The sequence below is a fragment of the Populus trichocarpa genome, chromosome 18 (genome assembly GCF_000002775.5).
Source record: "Populus trichocarpa isolate Nisqually-1 chromosome 18, P.trichocarpa_v4.1, whole genome shotgun sequence".
Classification (NCBI taxonomy): domain Eukaryota; kingdom Viridiplantae; phylum Streptophyta; class Magnoliopsida; order Malpighiales; family Salicaceae; genus Populus; species Populus trichocarpa.
In genome coordinates, this window is record NC_037302.2 from 4272555 (window position 1) to 4291463 (window position 18909).

Below are 18909 nucleotides of genomic sequence, written 5' to 3' on the forward strand. Positions count from 1 at the left end.
GCATAAAAATTAAGTCTGATGACATAATTAAATTTTTAAGAAGCCAATTTGATTTAATCATGGGCCAAATTAAATTTTAATTATGTTTAAAAATTAATTTGGGTCTAATTGAAGGATTTAATTAAGTGCAAGGACTTAATTATACTTTAAATGGGTCAAATTAATTTTATTTGGGGCTTAATTGGTGAAAAATTAAGTTTGGGAGCCTAATTTGGGCTTAATTGAGGAGATTGGAATTTTAAGAGATCAAATTTAATTTTTACCAAGTTAATTGATTGAAATTAGGGGCCAAATTGCAAGAAAATTGAAGTTTTGGGGTCAATTAGGGGCTAAATTGAAGAAATCCGAGACCAAGGACCATATCGCAATAGGCGCGTAACTTCGGGGCTCCAATTAAAGTTTATCAGGGGCTTAATTGCAAACGTTTAGGGTCAATTAGAGGTTCAATTGAAAGCCATTTAAAGAGGGAGGACTGAAATGAACTTTGGCCAAAATTAGAACTTTGATACTGTTCATTTTCTTCTTTAAATCTCTGAAATAACTGCTCAGGTTACCTACTTTGCAAGTGCGTTTAATGCACCTAACGACCGCACAATTTAACCAAACGTACACGAAAATGATCATCTACAGTTTCTCTACAGCTCCATGTCAATAGTTCAGTGTGAATGACAATTAAACGGTGCCGGAGTTGGCCTAAACATGCCAACACAGACAACTTTTTCTGCAGATTTGACAGTACACCATGATTACTTTGAGCCAACAGATGGGATCCTTCCCAACAGAATCAATGGCTCAAATTCTACCCCGGTGTAGACAAGATTACCCTCTTCGACCGCCTATAAATAGAGGCTCCATTGGTGACCTGAGGGAGGAGAAAATCGGGTCCAAAATAAGCCAAAAAATCAGCTTCTTCCCGGTTTCTGCAACTTTCTATGTTTTTCTTTCTTTCTCTCTCCACCTCTTCCACAGCTGCCTTCTTCGGCGAGAATACCAACACACCCGACCTAAACACCACCACAAATACCAGCTCCACCATAGGAAGCCGGCACAACCACCAAGTAGCCACCGCGACTCCCTCTTTCTCTCCTGCAGACCTGTTTCATCCTCCTTCTTCTCTGCTACCTCAACCTCAACCTCAACAGTAGCAGAAGAGGCAGCAACCACCCCTTCTAGGGACTTTCATCCTTAGAAACAGCAGCAGAGGTACTCTCTCGTCATAGAGGCGACTTGAACAGCTCCAACCGTTAGCAACTCCAGCACCGACCACGGCAGTTCCTGTAACGTGAGCAGCAGCCACTCCTTCGAGCGCCACCAACTCTTCCACCGTCCTCAGCCATACCAGTGACGGCAGCCACGACCCTTCAGCCAGGTGAGCCACCCTTCCTTTTCTTCTTCTTCCTTCTTGTTCACTGCGTGAACAGTAGGCGTGAATTATAATTCACGTCCTACTGTTCATGCAGGACGTGAATTGTGTGTGTGTACATTATAATATTAAAAAATAAAAAATTTTCAAAAAAATCATTTAAAAACAAATTGTGATTTTCTCGCATATTTTTCTACCAATTTTGCATAATATCGGGTTTTATATTTACACTGTAAAATACAAATCCGGTATTAAAATACCCGGTTTTCTTCAAAATATTTTAAAAAATAAAAAATAAAAAAATTTCAAAAACTTTTCAAAAAGAAAAAAAATATTTTGATACACACGGCCAAATCCTAAAATTTTTCCAAGCATATTTTTCAGAAAAAAAAAACAAAAACTGCATCCTTTCATGTTTAAAAAAAATCCAAAAATGGATATCGTAACCAGTTTATGATTATCCATTAGGATTTAACCAACATGTCAAAAACCTTTTTCCAATCTTTTTTTTTAGGATCCAGATGTAGACTTTAATATTTGTGAGGTGTAAAATTACATGATAAAGTACACCCTCAAGTATTAAAGATACAAGGTATAAAAATGCGATGCTAAAAATTCAGACTTTAGAACGGTTAGGATTTAACCCAATAAGGTAGAGACTCTCTCATGAAGAGAGATCTGCCTTAAACCTTAGAAAAGACCAACGAATAGAAACCCGACTTAGAAAAAACAATCAAACAACAATGCAGCTTACCTTAGGTAGGGTGCACTGGGGGTGATGCGTCTTCCCCTTACACAACCAGTCCCTTACCTAGACTATCGTAGATCATAGGTTCCTAGTGACCATAATACTAGGTGGCGACTCCTAAATATTAATCATAACTTTATGATTAAACCCAAAAAACCTTCCCAACACACAACACCTCACAACAGGAGGCACGACAGGAGCCTCCGCCGTCGCCAGACGCCGCCGCCCCGCGACACCAATAAGGGGTGAGGAGACTTAGTTTTGAAACTTGTTGTAGGTAAATAGAGGTACACATTGGAGTTATGAGTTAATGTTGTGTTGGTATTAATATTGATAGTTATAAAGATAAAATAATAATAAAACAACATTAAAATGGAAGGTGTATGAGAAAAGTTAAATGGAGTGACTTTAGTATTGAAATATTTATGAGTTAGGTAAGGGAAACAAATAAGGATATTGATTGACATAAAATATGGAAAATTGAGAAAGAATAAAAGAAAATCTATTATGGTTAGTGTACGTGGTGTTGGCCATAAAAGACTAAAGATATGCAGAAATGTGACACTTCAAATAAGTTATAAAAATAAATGTGTTAGAGCATATAGACATGTTAATAATGAGTTCAAAACAAAATAACAAATCCAATTATACTCGTGTGTGTGTGAGAGAGAGAGAAAGAGAGAGAGAGAGAGAGAGAGAGAGAGAGAGAGATAAGAATAATAAATTGGTTATGCTTTATGATGTTCGGAATTTTGAATGAATGATGAGATATTAATATGGGTACATTCTTTGGTTTTAAGAGAGGCACCTGGAGGAACACCCTCGGTGGTTGGAGGAGAACGTGTAACGGGAGGTGCACGTAGGTATTCAACACCTTATTCATCTTGTGTACTGTATTTAAATTTTTTTGATTTGTATTACATGGAATGTGGAAATTATCATGGGTTTATCAGAAAGATAAGCAATGCCAAGGATGGTTTCCACTTTTGATAGGTATTGTCACACCACAACGACCTTTAAAATATTTAAATGTACGAAAAGAACAGATATTTGACATCTTGTTCTTTAAGGGGAAAATGTCTAGTTTAAGGAGTCGACACCTAATATTATGGTTAATAGGAACTCTATCTGGTTAACAGAGATTCTATGGTACAAGACTGGTTACGTGAAAAAAAAAGATATTATAACCTAATAAACGTCCCACCTGAGGCAAACTGCATTGTTGGTTGTCTTAAATTGCTAAGAGTTTGTTTTTGTTCCATTTTTATGGTCTTCCTATAATATTCCTGACTCTAGTGTCAGTGAATATTCGCCTATGAATATTTTCAACTCTGGTATTAGTAAATATTGAGTAACCCAAAAAGTATAGTATTCCTAACTCGAGCGCTAGTGAGTAAATCTGTAAAATTTGGATTAAAAAAAAACTATTTTTATATTATTTTTTTAGAGAGAAAAAAATGGGAAGACAAGTATTGCATATCCGACTTGCACTTTACAGTAAAAGCCTACGAACCAAACATACAGTAAAGTCAATAAAAAATATGAGGGACCCACAAATAAATTCAAAAGGATCCATAAATATTATTTTTGAAATTTTATGATATTCAAAAAGACTTGTTTGGTTAGTTATTAAAATAAAATGGGTGAAATAAAAGAAGAGAGCATAATGATATGTCTTGCTAAACACATTCTTAGCCCAAAACCAATTGGGCTGGTTAGGTCTAAGGCCCAACCCAGCCTCTACAATTTGTGTTTGGTTTTTTAGGCCACATCTAGCCCAGCTGTACCGGCTGAGCTTGATTTAGCCGGCCCGCGGCCTAGTGACCTAGCAGGCAAATGCAATAGGCATACGTGATAATTAATGTATGTGTGCTCGATAAGAATGTAATTAAAATGGTGATGGTGAAGATGGCGTACTTGGCATGAAGACGTCGCTGCTGGTGGCGGTGGTGGCTGGCGGCCAGACAACTTTTGAACAAACCTCCTCTATCTTTCCGCTTTTTCTTCTCTATTTCATCTTTCTCTCCGGTCTTTTATTCTCTCTCTCTCTCTCTCTACTGGTTTCATTGTTGCTAGTGTTGAGAAGGGATGTCTGCAAGCGTGGCTGAGGAGAAACAACTGTTGTTGCTCACAGTGGCTGCTGCTCAAGTCACTAAAATTCGTGCTGCCACTACTGAGAATAGAAGGCTACTGCTGGAAATGCAAGGGTGTAGCTGATGCCGGTGGCTGCGCTTTAGGCAAGGAGGAAAGGAAAAAAGGGTTCCCTCTACTGCTGCTGCTAGCTTGCATTTGCTCCCAGTTGCTGGAGCTGTTGATGACGCTACTACTATGGCTGGTGCATGCTCACGGTGCATAGAGATGGATGAGCTGCTACTAATCTTGACTGCAACCAACATTGAGGATGGATCGAGCTCTCAGTTGGAGGCAACGTTGTTGATGGCTGAGGATGGAGTCTTGCTACTGTCAATGTGAATTAGCTTTGTTGTCGTATCTCTCATGAATAGGGAGACAGCCGTAAGGGACAGGGACGGTGCTGTTGCTAGTTGAGTTTTGTCAGCTGCGTGGTCTGTGGGGGAAGAGAAAATAAGGGTGTCTTCTGGTAACCAAAAGAAGAAAATGTGTATGGACCGATCCTAAAGGTGGGAGGACGATGACATGAAGGAAACACCAAGCTTTTTTTTTTAGGATGGGGTGGCTACGTACAATGATGTTCTAGGTTCACGTAATCTGCTTTTTTAAGTTTCTTTGTAATTTCCTCCCTTGTCTGCATGTCCAGATCTGTATTTATGATACAAGAATTCTATAATATATAAGAAATAAAGTCTCGAACAATTTTTTTTTAATTTAAATTGAACTAAAAAATAAACTTTTAGGTAAAGTCGGATCTTAATGTTAGCTAGGTAAATATCCTGTAATAAAAAGAGTAATTATGAACCTTGTAGACTATCCCAATAAGGGGTGATGAGACTTAGTATTGAAACTTGATGCAGGTAAATAGAGGTACATATTGGAGTTATGAGTTAATGTTGTGTTGGCATTAATATTGATAGTTATAAAGATGAAATAATAATAAAACAACATTGAAATGAAAGGTGTATGCGAAAAAATTTAAAGCAGTGACTTTAGTATTGAAATATATATGAGTTAGGTAAGGAAAAAAAAATAAGGATAGTATTGATTGACATAAAACATTGAAAATTGAGAAAGAAAAGAAAATCTATTATGGTTAGTGTATGTGGTGTTGGTCATAAAAGACTAATGATATGCATAAATGTAACACTTTAAATAAGTCATAAAAATAAATTTGTTAGAGCATATAAACATGTTAATAATGAGTTCAAAACAAAATAACAAATCCAATTAAACTCGTGTGTGTGTGAGAGAGAGAGAGAGATAAGAATAATAAATTGGCTATGCTTTATGATGTTCGGAATTTTGAATGAATGATGAGATATTAATACGGGTACATTCTTTGGTTTTAAGAGAGGCACCTAAAGGAACACTCTCAGTGGTTGGAGGAGAACGTGTAACGGGAGGTGCAGGTAGGTATTCAACACCTTATTCATCTTGTGTACTTTATTTAATTTTTTTTTTTGAATTATTGCATGGAATAACTATCAGTCTATACATGATGATCGAATAAAAGTGAGGAATATGGAAATTATCATGGGTTTATGAGAAATATAAGCAATGTCAAGGATGGTTTCCACTGTTGATAGGTATTGTCACACCACAACGACCTTTAAAATATTTAAATGTACAAAAAAAAATAGATATTTGACATCTTGTTCTTTAAGAGGAAAATGTCTAGTTTAAGGAGTCGACACCTAGTATTATGGTTATTAGAAACCCTAACTGGTTAACAGAGATTCTATGGTACGAGACTAGTTACGTGAAAAAAAAAGATATTATAACCTAATAAACGTCCCACCTGAGGCAAACTGCATTGTTGGTTGTCTTAAATTGCTAAGAGTTTGTTTTTGTTCCATTCTTATAATCTTTATATAATATTCCTAACTCTAGTGTCAGTGAATATTCGCCTATGAATATTTCCAACTCTGGCGTTGGTAAAATTGAGTAACCTAAAAAGTATAGTATTCCTGACTCTGGCGCTAGTGAGTAAATCTGTAAAATTTGGATTAAAAAAAAACAAACTATTTTTATATTTTTTTTAGAGAGAAAAAATTAAATAGGAAGACAAGTATTGCATATCCGACTTGCATTTCACAGTAAAAGTCTACGAACCAAATATACAGTAAAGTTAATAAAAAAAAACAAGGGACTCACAAATAAATTCAAAAGGATCCACAAGTATTTTTTTTGAAATTTTATGATATCCAAAAAGACCTGTTTGGCTAGATATTAAAATAAAATGGGTGAAATAAAAGAGAGAGCATAATGGTATGTTTTACTAAACATATTTTTAGCCCAAAACTAATTCGGCTGGCTAGGTCTAAGGCCCAACCCAGCCTCTACAATTTGTGTTTGTTTTTTTAGGCCGGATCTAGCCCAGCCGTACCGGCTAAGCTTGATCTAGCCGACCCTCAGCCTAGTGACCTAGCAGGCAAATGCAACAGGCATACGTGATAATTCATGCATGCGTGCTCGGTAAGAATGTAATTAAAATGGTGATGGTGAATATGGCGTACCTGGCGTGAAGACGTCGCTACTGGTGGCGCTGGTGGCTGGCGGTTAGGCAACCTTTGAACAAACCTCCTTATCTTTCCTCCTTTTCTTCTCTGTTTTGTCTTTCTCTCTGGTCTTTTGTTCTCTCTCTCTCTCTCTCTCTCTCTCTCTCTCTCTCTCTCTCTCTCTCTCTCTCTCTCTCTCTCTCTCTCTCTACTGTTTTCATTGTTGCTAGTGTTGAGGAGGGATGTCTGCAACCGTGGCTGAGGAGAAACAACTGCTGTTGCTCACGGTGGCTGCTGCTCAAGTCACTGAAATCTGTGCTGCCACTACTGAGAATAGAAGGCTGCTGCTGGAAATGCAAAGGTGTAGCTGATGCCAGTGGCTGCGCTTTAGGCGAGGAGGAAAGGAAAGAAGTGTTCCCTCTGCTGCTGCTGCTGGTGGCTTGCATTTGCTCCCAGTTGCTGGAGCTGTTGATGACGCTACTGCTATGGCTGGTGCATGCTCATGGTGCATAGAGATGGATGAGCTGCTACTAAATCTTGACTGCAACCAACATTGAGGATGGAGCTCTCAGTTAGAGGCAATGTTGTTGATGGCTGAGGATGAAGTCTTGCTACTGTCAACATGAATTAGCTTTGTTTTCGTATCTCTCATGAAGGGAGCCAGCTGTAAGGGACAAGGACGGTGCTGTTGCTAGTTGAGTTTTGTCAGCTGCATGGTCTGTGCGGGAAGAGAAAATGAGGGTTTCTTCTGGCAACCAAAAGAAAAAAATGTGTATGGACCGATCCTGAAGGTGGGAGGATGATGACATGAAGGAAACACCAAGCTCATTGTTTTTTAGGATGGGGTGGCTGCGTACAATGATGTTTAAGTTTTTTTTAATTTTAACCTCTTTAAAATTAAATTAAAAACAAATAGATCAAATTGAATTATAACAGGTATTGTCATCAATAATGGTCAAATTTGAATAAGCTTATGGTGATAGTTAATTACGACATGTGATTTTAATTAGTAGTGTGGGTTTATGGGAAATTGTATAATGAATTGGTGTTGGTTAAGGGAAATGGGTATGATAATCCTTGTAAGAGCAATAAATGAAGATTTAGGGATGGATGGCAATTGATGATGTGATGAGTTATTGGAAAAATAAAATAAGAACAAATATTCTACATAAGATAATGGAAAATAAGACGAGTAGGAAATTATAAAAATGTTGTAAGCAATAATTGATATATTTATATGATACACAAATAAATATTATTTAAAATTGTGTTGCAGGTCCATCATGTTCTGCAGGGCTAGCTTGATCTAGTCTCTTAAAACTCTTAGTTATTGGATATTTTATAATGTATATCTTTTATTATATCGGGTTAAAAATTTAGTTGTGAGCCGGGTTATAATTATTATTTTATAATTTATATAAATTTTAATCTTTGAAAACTCTGCCGAAATTTTAATAAAAGTTAAGATAGAACATTGCCTCTCATGGGCTACTTCTATCTTTCTTTTAATGCTAGGTTTCAATATTCTTGTTTGCTCCCTTTACTGGAGATTTCTCTCTTCCATCTACACACAGCTCTAATCCTTGAAATGCTTCATTAGATCAAGCTAGTTTTGATACTATGCAAGAAAAAATTAGGTGCATGAAAAGGAAAAGCAAAGTATGGTGAAAATATATTTCATTCTTATATAATATTACAATATAGACTTGGATGTAGATTATAATATTTTTAATGCATATATTTATACTAGAATAGGGATAATTCTAAAAACTCAAAGAATTATTATATTATTAATGTATTGTGTATCTAAAACAATTAAATGGATTTTTTGTACGTAAACTTCAAAATAAATTTCTATAGAATTCAGTCTTCTGGACTAAACATATATCCACCTACCTTGCATGCTCGTCGATCAATCACTAAACAACAGAATGAATTTGTGGCTTATTGGACACGGCCATGTGTTGCAAGCTTTGCGAGAACACCAATTACAATAGAGTTAACGTACGTGCAAGGCTCGGTTTTAGATGAATCCCAACACTTACCAACAAAGTTGTCGAAGCATGCAGTCAGGTCCACCCATAATGGCACCAGTTAGTTCATTAGGGTTTGGTACATCCCTGGTGAACCAGCTTGCAAAGCTCTCGCCACAGCTAACTATTTTGCTACTGGACTTCACTGGAACAGCAGCGCCTCTGTGATGTGCTTGTACTGGTGGGTTGTGTCCAAACCCAACCATATATGATCTCTTTTCAGGGTTGCTCCCCAACAAGTAATCCATCTGTTGCTAGGCAAATGCCGTGAGGCAGGAAGAGTCAAATGCTTGGTTTCCACGGTGTACGTTTTTATTATTATTATTATTATTAATGTAGATATTCTGTTTAGCTTATGCTGATTAATTTTATGAATTTTTAAGTTAATAACTATATAAATCTTCAGTGATTTTAAAGGGATTCGAACTCGTGATCATTAGTAACAATGTAATTAATTTGCAATTTAACATCAAGAAACAATGTCATTAATTTGCTTAATTTAGAACATTACTAATAATCCATATCTTAGTGAAATTAGTTACCGTTTTGAGAGAGGGAGAGAGAGAGATGATCCTCACCTTAGAGAGGAGGACTTGGGCTCCAGACTCCAGAGTACTTAATAATTTATTATATAACATGAACAAATATTATATATGTTACCTGCACGTACCGGCAAAAATGTTCACTTCAAGGAGGCATTTTTTTAACTTTTTTATTGTTCATGACAAGTAAAAATATTCACTTTCATATGAGTAAAAAAATTGAAAAATCAATTAAATTAAAACAAAATAGAAAAAATCAAACCATGAAAAAAAACTAATTAGAATATTTAAAAAATATTTAGTTTGGTTTGGTTTCGGTTTCATGAGCCTGAAACCGAAAAACCAAACCGAAAAAAACCGAACCGAAAAAACCGAAAAAAACCGAACCGAAAAAACCGAACTGAAAAACCGAATCAAACCAAAATCAAGCCCATTAGAAATTCCAAAAAAAAACCCCAAAAAACAATATAGTGTTTGGTTTTAAATATAAAATAACCGAACCGAACCGTACCAAAACCAAATCAAACCAAACAGAATCAAAACCGGTCAGTTGGGTTTCAGTTTTTAATATAAAATAAATAGTTTTATTCTTGAACTTTATTTATTTTACGTTTCAATCCCTAAGATTTAAAAGGGGAGATAAATTAAAAAATTAGGAAGGATTTAAAGAAAATATCGATCGCCTTCCTTTCAACCATCAAAATAACTAATTTTTATGTCATTGAGTTATTTTTTATGAAAGTTCCAATGATATGTTTTTGAGATGTTTTTGAGATTCCATCTTGTTGAGAAAAGTAGATTAAAAAAAAATATAATTTATATTATACTCAATATTATTAAGATCAAACCATATCATTCTTCACTTAAAATAATTTAATAATCTTAAATTAAATTTTTATATATATAAACATACATAATCTAATTATGTAAGTGAAAAGATGATTGATTTTAGATCTCAAGTCTATATGAAAAGATCTTAAGTGTTTTCACCATCCATTGTTTTTAGATTTGTTGTTGTCATGTTTTATATAGCTGCAAAGAGATGATCAATTCATGGTTTTTAAAATTTTGCTATGATCATAATAAGTTTTTTTTTTTTTGCTTAAAAAACAGTTTCTCATAAGAAAACTCTGGTCTGTATATTAACAACTGTGCCCGAGGGAGGCTATTAATATACGGGCAGTTCAGGCAGAACCATGGTCAATACCAAGTGAAGCCACTGCCTGCAAGAGATAGCATTAGCCTCTATGTTAAAGGAACTCTGGTCTGTATATCAACACACTGCAGTAAAACATAACTATTCTCTTCGTATCCTGAAAGATAATTCTAATAACTTGGATCTAGCTGGGCGCAGCAATTCAGATGCAGCAAACCCCCACAGGAAGAAAGCTACAAAGAATCGATTTTGTACAAGTTCTGGTAGCCCCCCTTTTAATCTCAAATTGGTTTGACCTAGATCTATTTATTGTATAACATGCATGACCTCCCACCCAAACACTTCCTAACTGCACACTCCAGTGTATTGAAAGGCAGTACATCTTTATAGTCAAGAAATATGCGACCCATAAATCAGCAGCCAATTGTTCATAAAAAAATATTGAACAATGGAAGCTTTATTGGATCAACTTAGCACTTCCCGATAATGCTGGCAACATTCTTGCCAATCTCTTTCTTCGTTTGCTCTGAGACAGGAATATCACCTATGTAAATGTCAAAGAAAGCTCCTGTACAGTAAAACTGAAAGTTAGAATCTTAACTCTAGAACATAAACTATCCTCCATCCCAGCCTCTCTTTAATCATGAACTGCCTCTCAATATCTCTAGAAAATGTTGGCACACAAATTAATCAACTAATGATTTGGAGACAAGGAGAAGGATAATTCACTCACTACATAAATCCTTGCTACAAACCACTCCAATTTGGTTACCTCCAACTGCAAGAATAGAATCTGTCAGTTGCCTTTAAAATGCGGCAATATACAAACCAAAAGATATTGTTGGATCATTCATGCGCCTTGATAGGGTATAATACAGGAGGGCCTTCTTGCTTTGCTAAAATGGAAAGCCCTTGTACAGATGACAAAATGAGCAGGTCCTCTAACTCCAACAATTTCTGTTCTTTTTTTTTTTTTTGATTGACAGGAATAAATTCATTAATGAAAATGATCAAGTTAAAAAAAAAAGGTGAATGAGATGCCCTTCTGAGAAAACAGAGAGCTATAAACTAATATTGCAATGCTTTCCAATCACTTTTGGCAAATGTAAGGAGATGCTGCTAAATAACAACAACAGCAGTGCATATAGAGTGTAAGATTTCCAACCAATAATGACTTACTTTCAGTTATTAGTTGCCCATCAGCTGTCCGTCGAAAATCAACTGTTGTTCCCTGCACAAATTCAATTCAAAGTTGATGCAATCCAATAAGTATGTGTAGAGGCAAAGCAAAGATATGCATAAACCAGAAAAAAATTACCGCAGGTAGTGGAATATCTTTTGTGAAGAATGAACCAAATGTAGTCAGGCAATGGTAATCAGTGTCTGGGTTTGTCTGAGAGAAGTCAAGAAAAGTATTTAGAGAATCAGAATCCTGACTGGACATTTTCCTTCTATTACAGAACTGATAGGAAAAGAAACAGTTGCAAGTAGAATAAATTACCTTCAATAAACGGTTTCGAAGTGATTTCTCAAAAGCACTGCAAGCACATAAAATAAAGCATGTAACTAGGTGATGGATGCTTATTTTCATCATCAGTCTTATAATTTCATCCATGACTTCAGGGAATAAAATGTTAAGGAGTCTCCAACAAGCAGGGGCAAAACTATTCCAGGTGAAGCTCAGCCTTGTTAAACAATGTAAATAATCTATATTCTAATTTTTTTTTTTAAAAAGATCTAGCAGGTTGCGTGATTGAACTTAGGAACACTATTAACACACCCTGTCTCATACACAATCCCCCATGGCCCAGAGGATCCTAAAATTTTAATTGAGACACTAATAGATGATATGATGTTTATATCCTCCCACGCTAAAAATATTCCAGTTTTTTTTATAGGTCTACAAACAGTATGCTGAGAATATCCAGCTTATACCAAGGTCTCGCAGAAATCAGAGGCCCACCACCAAATTTCAAGTACACTAGCAAACAAAGTTTGACTTACTCCCTAACAGTATTGATTTTTATCCCATTGCAGTTAATCACAAGCCGAACAGTCATGGAGATGTCTTCCCTGCAGTATCATTATAAAAACTCGAATAAGAACAGTATCTGAGAATTCATCAAAGTGAATTAATCGAGTTGCAGAGCAATGAAAATGAAAAGGTCCAAGTACATGAATGTTAACAAACAACTCACGGCTAAGGCTAGGAAGATAATTATGATTTAAAAGCATCACGCAAGTGACAGAAATTTCATTGCAAACTCCTACTATGTTAATTGATTAATGCTCCAAACATACAAAAAATTTTGTTTCATATTACAAAACTAACTTTCAACGGAAATATCATTTGCTCTATTAAAAACTCCTGGAGAACATACTTAAACTACAAAATTTATTAGATCTTGTAAATAACTTCAAAGTCAAGAAAATTAAAGATTAAAACTTGGAATGAAGCGAACGAGAATTTTCCTGAAAGTTTCACTCTCTTGATTTAAAAATAAGTTAACAATAAACCATATAAAGATAAAGAAAAGATGAATAGCAATGCAACAACATTTTAACTTCAGAAAACTAAACATGGACAATGTGTTCAGCAAAGTCAGTGTTCATATACCTGAGAAGGTCCTCATAAAAGTCACGGTGTTTAATTAATTCACCCATTGGAATGGAAGCATACTTTGGGCCCAGTTTTTCACAGACAGAATTAGTATGAACATCTATAAGAAATAGCAAGTGTCACTAATTGAATATCGTAGACATGAAAGAAACAATCAAACAAAAAACAATCCTCAATTGAAATGTAAAAGCACTTACAGACACCAAAAGCATAAATCTTCAGAGACTTTATTCTGATTATTGTCATAGTTCTGGATCCAGTACCAACAAGAACCTGGTAAAGCACATTGAAATTGTTCACAGTGATTGAAAAAAGGGATGACAGGAGTGATCTCAAACAGGAAGACAGCAACCCTCAAAGTTAATGTGGGTACCAATTTTCTGATAATATTTCAAGCTTAACAATTAGATGGGGAATAAAATTCAAATAGTAATAAGATGTTCGAATTTGAAGCCTCTAATTTCTATTGATTTTTCAAACCCCTAATGTAAAACAGACTAGAACGTAAACAGCTTTTACATGCGGGCGCGCGCATACACACAACAAGTTATTTTTAGCACAAAACAGGTCCCTTGTATCAAGCTATGTCAACACATAATGCGCGTGCATGAAGTTTAGTGCAATAGCATGAAATTTAGAAACATCTACCTCTGAAGTTAATCTAGATCTTTCCTGTCCAGCTACGATGTTGTCCAAAAACATTGGGAACTCAATGCCAGTTCTGGGCTCAACGGCATGTCTTGTCCAGTTTAAATCAGAAAATGATAGGCCTGGACATCCACAATGCTCAACTTCACAAGGCCTTTGATCTATGGATGCATGCACTTGTACATCACCATTCTCCAAAGGAATAGCTAGTACCTTTGAAGCTCTTACGACCAAAAAGAAGAAAGCAACGTTTAGATAGTAAAAGAACAGCATAAAGTGCGAGAAGTAGAGCTAAAGAACAGAAAGTACACAGAAAAAAACTTATTTTATTATATATCAAATGACTCACAAGTTGTCAAATGGTGGTACCAGAGAAGCAGCTAATGAGAGGACAGGGAATGACTGAAGTCTTTCAGCTTCCCCGAGTAGGAGCCTCATCACAAAACTTGAGATCGTACTAGAAACCACAGGAGGTGAAGACTCTACTTTTGATACAAAACCGAAGCCTAAACCAGCAAGATCACATCTAGTAGAAGTAGAGTTCTTAACTTGTGCTGAAGATCTACAGCTTCCTGGTGTGGGAGAAATCTGATTGCCTGATATTTGGCGACTCAAATTTGAACTAGATGCACTAGTGAACCAAAAAATCAAACCACCAGCAAGCTTCGACATGCCGTTCAAAGCTTCTTGAAAAGCCATGGTTCCAGGGACATGTAGGAATCTCGATTGGTGCAAAGGATTATCAACAAATGAACTAAGCTGAGAAAATAGATTAGCCCCAAAGCCTTGTGATAATAGGGGCTCTAAGGGAAACATGTATTGAGATTCTCCATCTAAATCCATGAAAAAGAACCAATTGTTCCTCATTATTGCTTCCGATTCAGGAGTCTCAAACTTTTATACCAGACGAACCTAGGTCCAACAGATGCAAAAAAACCTGCATGGAAATAAATAGTGAGTGTGAGAAGCTCATACTTGCAAGTAGTTCAAAAACATAAAAAGAGCACGTAACTTAGGACATGCAATACTTGAATTCTACAAGTAAATGCTACATTGCCGATTCTCATCCTTGGGAGATTAGTTTAGAAAACATCTTGTATCAACATTATTGAAAATACCCACAAATTCAACAAAATAAATGTCTATTAATTACACATAAAAACCATGGTTTATTGTTAAATTGGTGTCACAATTTTTTAAAAATAAAAAAGCTTTAAATATCTTTAATAGAATCCAACAATTTGTAAGAACAAGCAAGGTTTAGAACACATATTCACCATAGGAAGGACTCAATCAACATATTTAAGAATTCAAGAGATAAAAAAAAATCAAATATAGATTAAACTAAGAAAATACAAACAAAGAAACAAAAGCTCAGCCCTTTACTAGTTAATTTCACCAAGAAAAAAGCAAATCACACCTCCAAACAATGAAAAATACATATTCGCTTCATGGACATTAACATTCAAATTTTGATGAACCCCAACATCTCAAAGAAGCAGAAAAATCAAGGGTCTTTATTACAGAATGCAAAAGTTAGCCGTTTTATTTCCTTCTTTGTGTCAAAGATAAAGGGCAAGTAATCAGAGATGAATGACAAGCATACCTTACTATTAGAGGAAGAAAAGGTTTTAGAAAGGAGAGGTAGGAAAGAGAAAAAATGTTGATGATGTTAAAAGAGGTTAGCTAAATTCAAATTAGGGTTTCCTTTTTGAATTTCTTAGATTTTCCAGTTATTATTATGAAAAGAGGGAGAGGGAAGAGGATATTCTTTGGTTCCAGAGGGGGGGAACAATTCACAGACTCACGGCAGATCAAAAGAAAACAGGACTCTTCTTATTATTGAAAGAAACTTTTCTTTTTTCTTTTGTGAGTTTTGAGGTAAATAATTTATGCTAAATTTGTTTTGGTGGCAAGGAAATAAATAGAAGGGCCACGGTAGTCACTAGATACTTACACCCGTGTCTTCTGGGGGTTTGAATTTTGTTTTTTAATAAAACATTTTTTACACGGGTTTTTTTAGTTATTTTTTTTAGTTAAAAAAATTTTAAATAAAATTTAAAAAGTGTATGTGTGTGTATAAAATTAAATAAATTGAAAATTATATGTATTAATAAATAAATAAAATAAATAATAACTAAAAAATAAAATTAGAAAAATCGAGGGATACGTGTAGATTAAGATATTTAATCTCGCTAGACGGGACATTTACTTAATTGTATTAGCTAAATTTATTTATTAAAATATTTTTTTATTCAATCAAACGATAATAGAAATAGATACACGCATTAAATTGATTGAATAAAAAAGAGAAAAAATATGATGCAAAGCTGCACATATTAGAAATATTTTTTGAAAATATTTTTTTATTTTCAAAAATAAAATTCTTCTATACAAAAGATTAAAAGAATCATAGAAAAATCAGAAAAACCTCTTCAAAAATTAAATGCATAACTAAAAAATAATCATTATTTCAAATAGGTTTTTTAAACAAAATAAATGGAGAGAATAAATATTAATCTAAATATAAATAAAAAATATTTTAAAACAACATATAAAAATAAGTATTAATTTGTAAAAAAAGAAAGTGTTGTTGGGACTAGCAAGTCAGGTCATCCAACTTGGCCCATGTTGTTAGGGTCCACGCCCCTGGCAGGCTCACCTGATTGAGCCCTTAATTTTTGTTGCATAATGTCATTCGCTCTAATGTTTTTTAAAAAATTCAGACGATGTGTCACTCGTAGGCCAAATATTGTTTCCTCTTACAAAAAATTTATACATGCAGGCTTTTTCAATGCATTTTTATACATAAAAAAAAATTAAAGTATAAATTGAAAAGTTTGTACATATCTGTAATCAAATAAATTAAGAATTATGTGTGGTAATAAACGGGGAAAAAAGTGTTAAAGATAACTAAAAATAAAATGGAAAAATCAAATATGTTAATAAATAGAATATTTACCTGGTTGTGTTTACTGAATTTATTTATCAAAATTAATTTTTTATTCAATCAAATGATATTAAAAATAGACATATATTAAATTGATTAAATAAAATAAAAGTGAAAAAAAAATATTATGCAAGGTTGCACATATCATAAATATTTTTATTTTTAAAAATAAAGTTCTTGTATACGAAACCCAATTTTCAAGCTATTTCAACTCAAAAACACCTCTTCAACATCCTCATAACACCCACAAACCATTATATCAACTCCAAATACCAAAAAAATGGTCCTAAAACTCAAAATCAAACCAGTTTAATTTTGATTTTTCTCGGCTAAGATTTGATTTTTCATGCAACATCGAGACTCTAAATAACCACCATAAAGTCCCTCTCATTTCATGAAACTCGTGGACACCAAGAAAATCTATTTTGGTGGCTGGAAATGGAGTTAACGACAAATTTCTCTCTTCTCATTGGAATCTGGCAACTCCACCTCTTTTCTCTTTTTAACCAAGGACTGAAATATAACAAAACTGAACTTATGTACAAAATCTAAGTTTTTGAAAAATTAAAGGGACCTAAATGGTATATATTGCGTTATTTTTAAAGATCGAGAACCTAAGTGGATTTTTCATGCAATCTTTGACATGCTAGCCATGTTTGGCACCTGTTTTAGTTTGGTCCCCCTTCTTTCAAATTCACCATTGACAAAGCATTTAGAAACAATTAGGATCAAATTATACAAAATAAAACTTTGAGGATCAAAATGAAATCTACAAAAATATACAATATCATCCATAGTGTTTTGTGAGAGGCTAAACAGTGTCGACTGCATAGTATTCACCTCACATGTTTTAGTTTATAAAGTAATTTGTAATTTTAACATTAAATGAAGTGACGGAAACCATGAAAATTGAATAATGTAATATTACAAATATGTTACTCTTTTTTATCTTTATAATTAATAGTTTATGGATTAAATATTTATTTTTATTTTATTTAGAAATATTTTTATTCAAAAGTTTTTATTGGTGTACTTCCTATTAGATTTTTTTTAACATAATAAAGAAAAGTTGTATCTTTGAGAATATATAAAAATTTGCAATGTAAATTCAATCCGTTGATATTTGTAATATCTATAAAAAATTTAGCTAAACCCAATATATTCAACCTGCTTGGGTCCAAAAAAATTGAATTAGTCAAGTTCACAATTTGTAAAATATCAAAAGTTTGGTATATCACGTGAGAATCCCAAGTATGTTGTGGTTTCATATGAACTTGCTATTTGACCCGTGCTCTTCCATGGGCCATATATTTTTTCTTTCCATAAAAAAATTATACAGGCAGGCTTTCTGTACATAAAAAAATTTCATGTGTAAATTGAAAAGTTTGTGCATGCATTTAATCAAATAAATTGAAACCTATAAATGGTAAAAAAGTTATTAACGATAAAAAAAATAAAACTAGAAAAATCAAGTAATAGATGTAGATCAAGATATTTAATCTTACAAGATGGAGCATTTACTCGATTGTGTTAGCTCAATTGATTTTTTATTCAATAAAACAATAATAGAAATAGATACACACATTAAATTGATTGAATAAAATAATAGAAAAAATATTATGTAATGATGCACGTATTAGAAATATTATCTACAAATAAAAATTTTATTTTAAAAAATAAAGTTCAACTATACAAAATATATAAAAAAATATAGATGAATCAGAATAATTTCTCTCAAAATTAAATATAGATCCACCTGTTTCTTGGTTTCACTCGCGGCGACGCGTGGATCCACACACCAATAGTTGCGGTGGTGTATGGAGACCACATGTCATCACTGTTCCTATGCTTCCAGCCTTGGTTTTAGTATACCCTAGACATATCAAACACCTCGGAAGGTCAATCCATAACCTCAAATTAATTTTTGGACAAATTGACTAAAAATTGTGAGTTTTGGGGTAAAATCTCATTGTTGTGTATAATTTTAGATTGTTTGGACACATTATTTGATAAGAATTCATTTGTATTTTTGGTTTGATAATTTGTGTTGAATTACGATTTTATTTTTAGGGTTGAGTTTATGTTGATTTGAACATTAAGTCTTGATTCATGGGTTGTGCTTAGATTAATATTAATTTATTTGAATTAGCTTGAAATTTGAATATAAGTACATGAAATTAATAAGATTTGTGTGGATGTTTGGCTTTGTTCGGTTTTG

General features: G+C 33.9%; 1 protein-coding gene across 3 annotated transcripts; it reads right to left on the reverse strand.

The window, feature by feature from the left end:
• Window positions 1-10567: 10567 nt before the first annotated feature.
• On the reverse strand, window positions 10568-15616 carry LOC7476678 (fatty-acid-binding protein 2). 3 transcript variants are annotated; one of them, XM_002324162.3, is made up of 11 exons: window positions 15348-15616; window positions 14091-14678; window positions 13742-13964; window positions 13291-13366; window positions 13091-13193; window positions 12478-12546; window positions 11975-12011; window positions 11792-11866; window positions 11653-11704; window positions 11207-11251; window positions 10568-11041 (listed from the first exon to the last, which is right to left on the reverse strand). In XM_002324162.3, the coding sequence occupies exons 2-11, from the start codon at window positions 14606-14608 to the stop codon at window positions 10944-10946; spliced, it is 1296 nt and encodes a 431-aa protein (XP_002324198.2). In that variant the 5' UTR covers window positions 14609-14678; window positions 15348-15616; the 3' UTR covers window positions 10568-10943. The 3 variants fall into 3 exon arrangements, with proteins under 3 accessions (XP_002324198.2, XP_052304798.1, XP_024445737.1); XM_052448838.1 differs by lacking the exon at window positions 11207-11251; XM_024589969.1 differs by lacking the exons at window positions 10568-11041; window positions 11207-11251 and adding an exon at window positions 11258-11430.
• Window positions 15617-18909: the final 3293 nt, after the last annotated feature.

What these genes read in the sequence shown, in the direction of transcription:
- LOC7476678 (XM_002324162.3), bottom strand. Translation starts at nt 14,608, where the DNA reads ATGAGGAACAATTGGTTCTTTTTCATGGATTTAGATGGAGAATCTCAA. An exon ending in GATCTAGATTAACTTCAGAG is followed by an intron (nt 13,367 to 13,741) that starts GTAGATGTTTCT and finishes GTGCTTTACCAG; the next exon opens with GTTCTTGTTGGTACTGGATC. An exon ending in AAAATCAATACTGTTAGGGA is followed by an intron (nt 12,012 to 12,477) that starts GTAAGTCAAACT and finishes ATGTGCTTGCAG; the next exon opens with TGCTTTTGAGAAATCACTTC.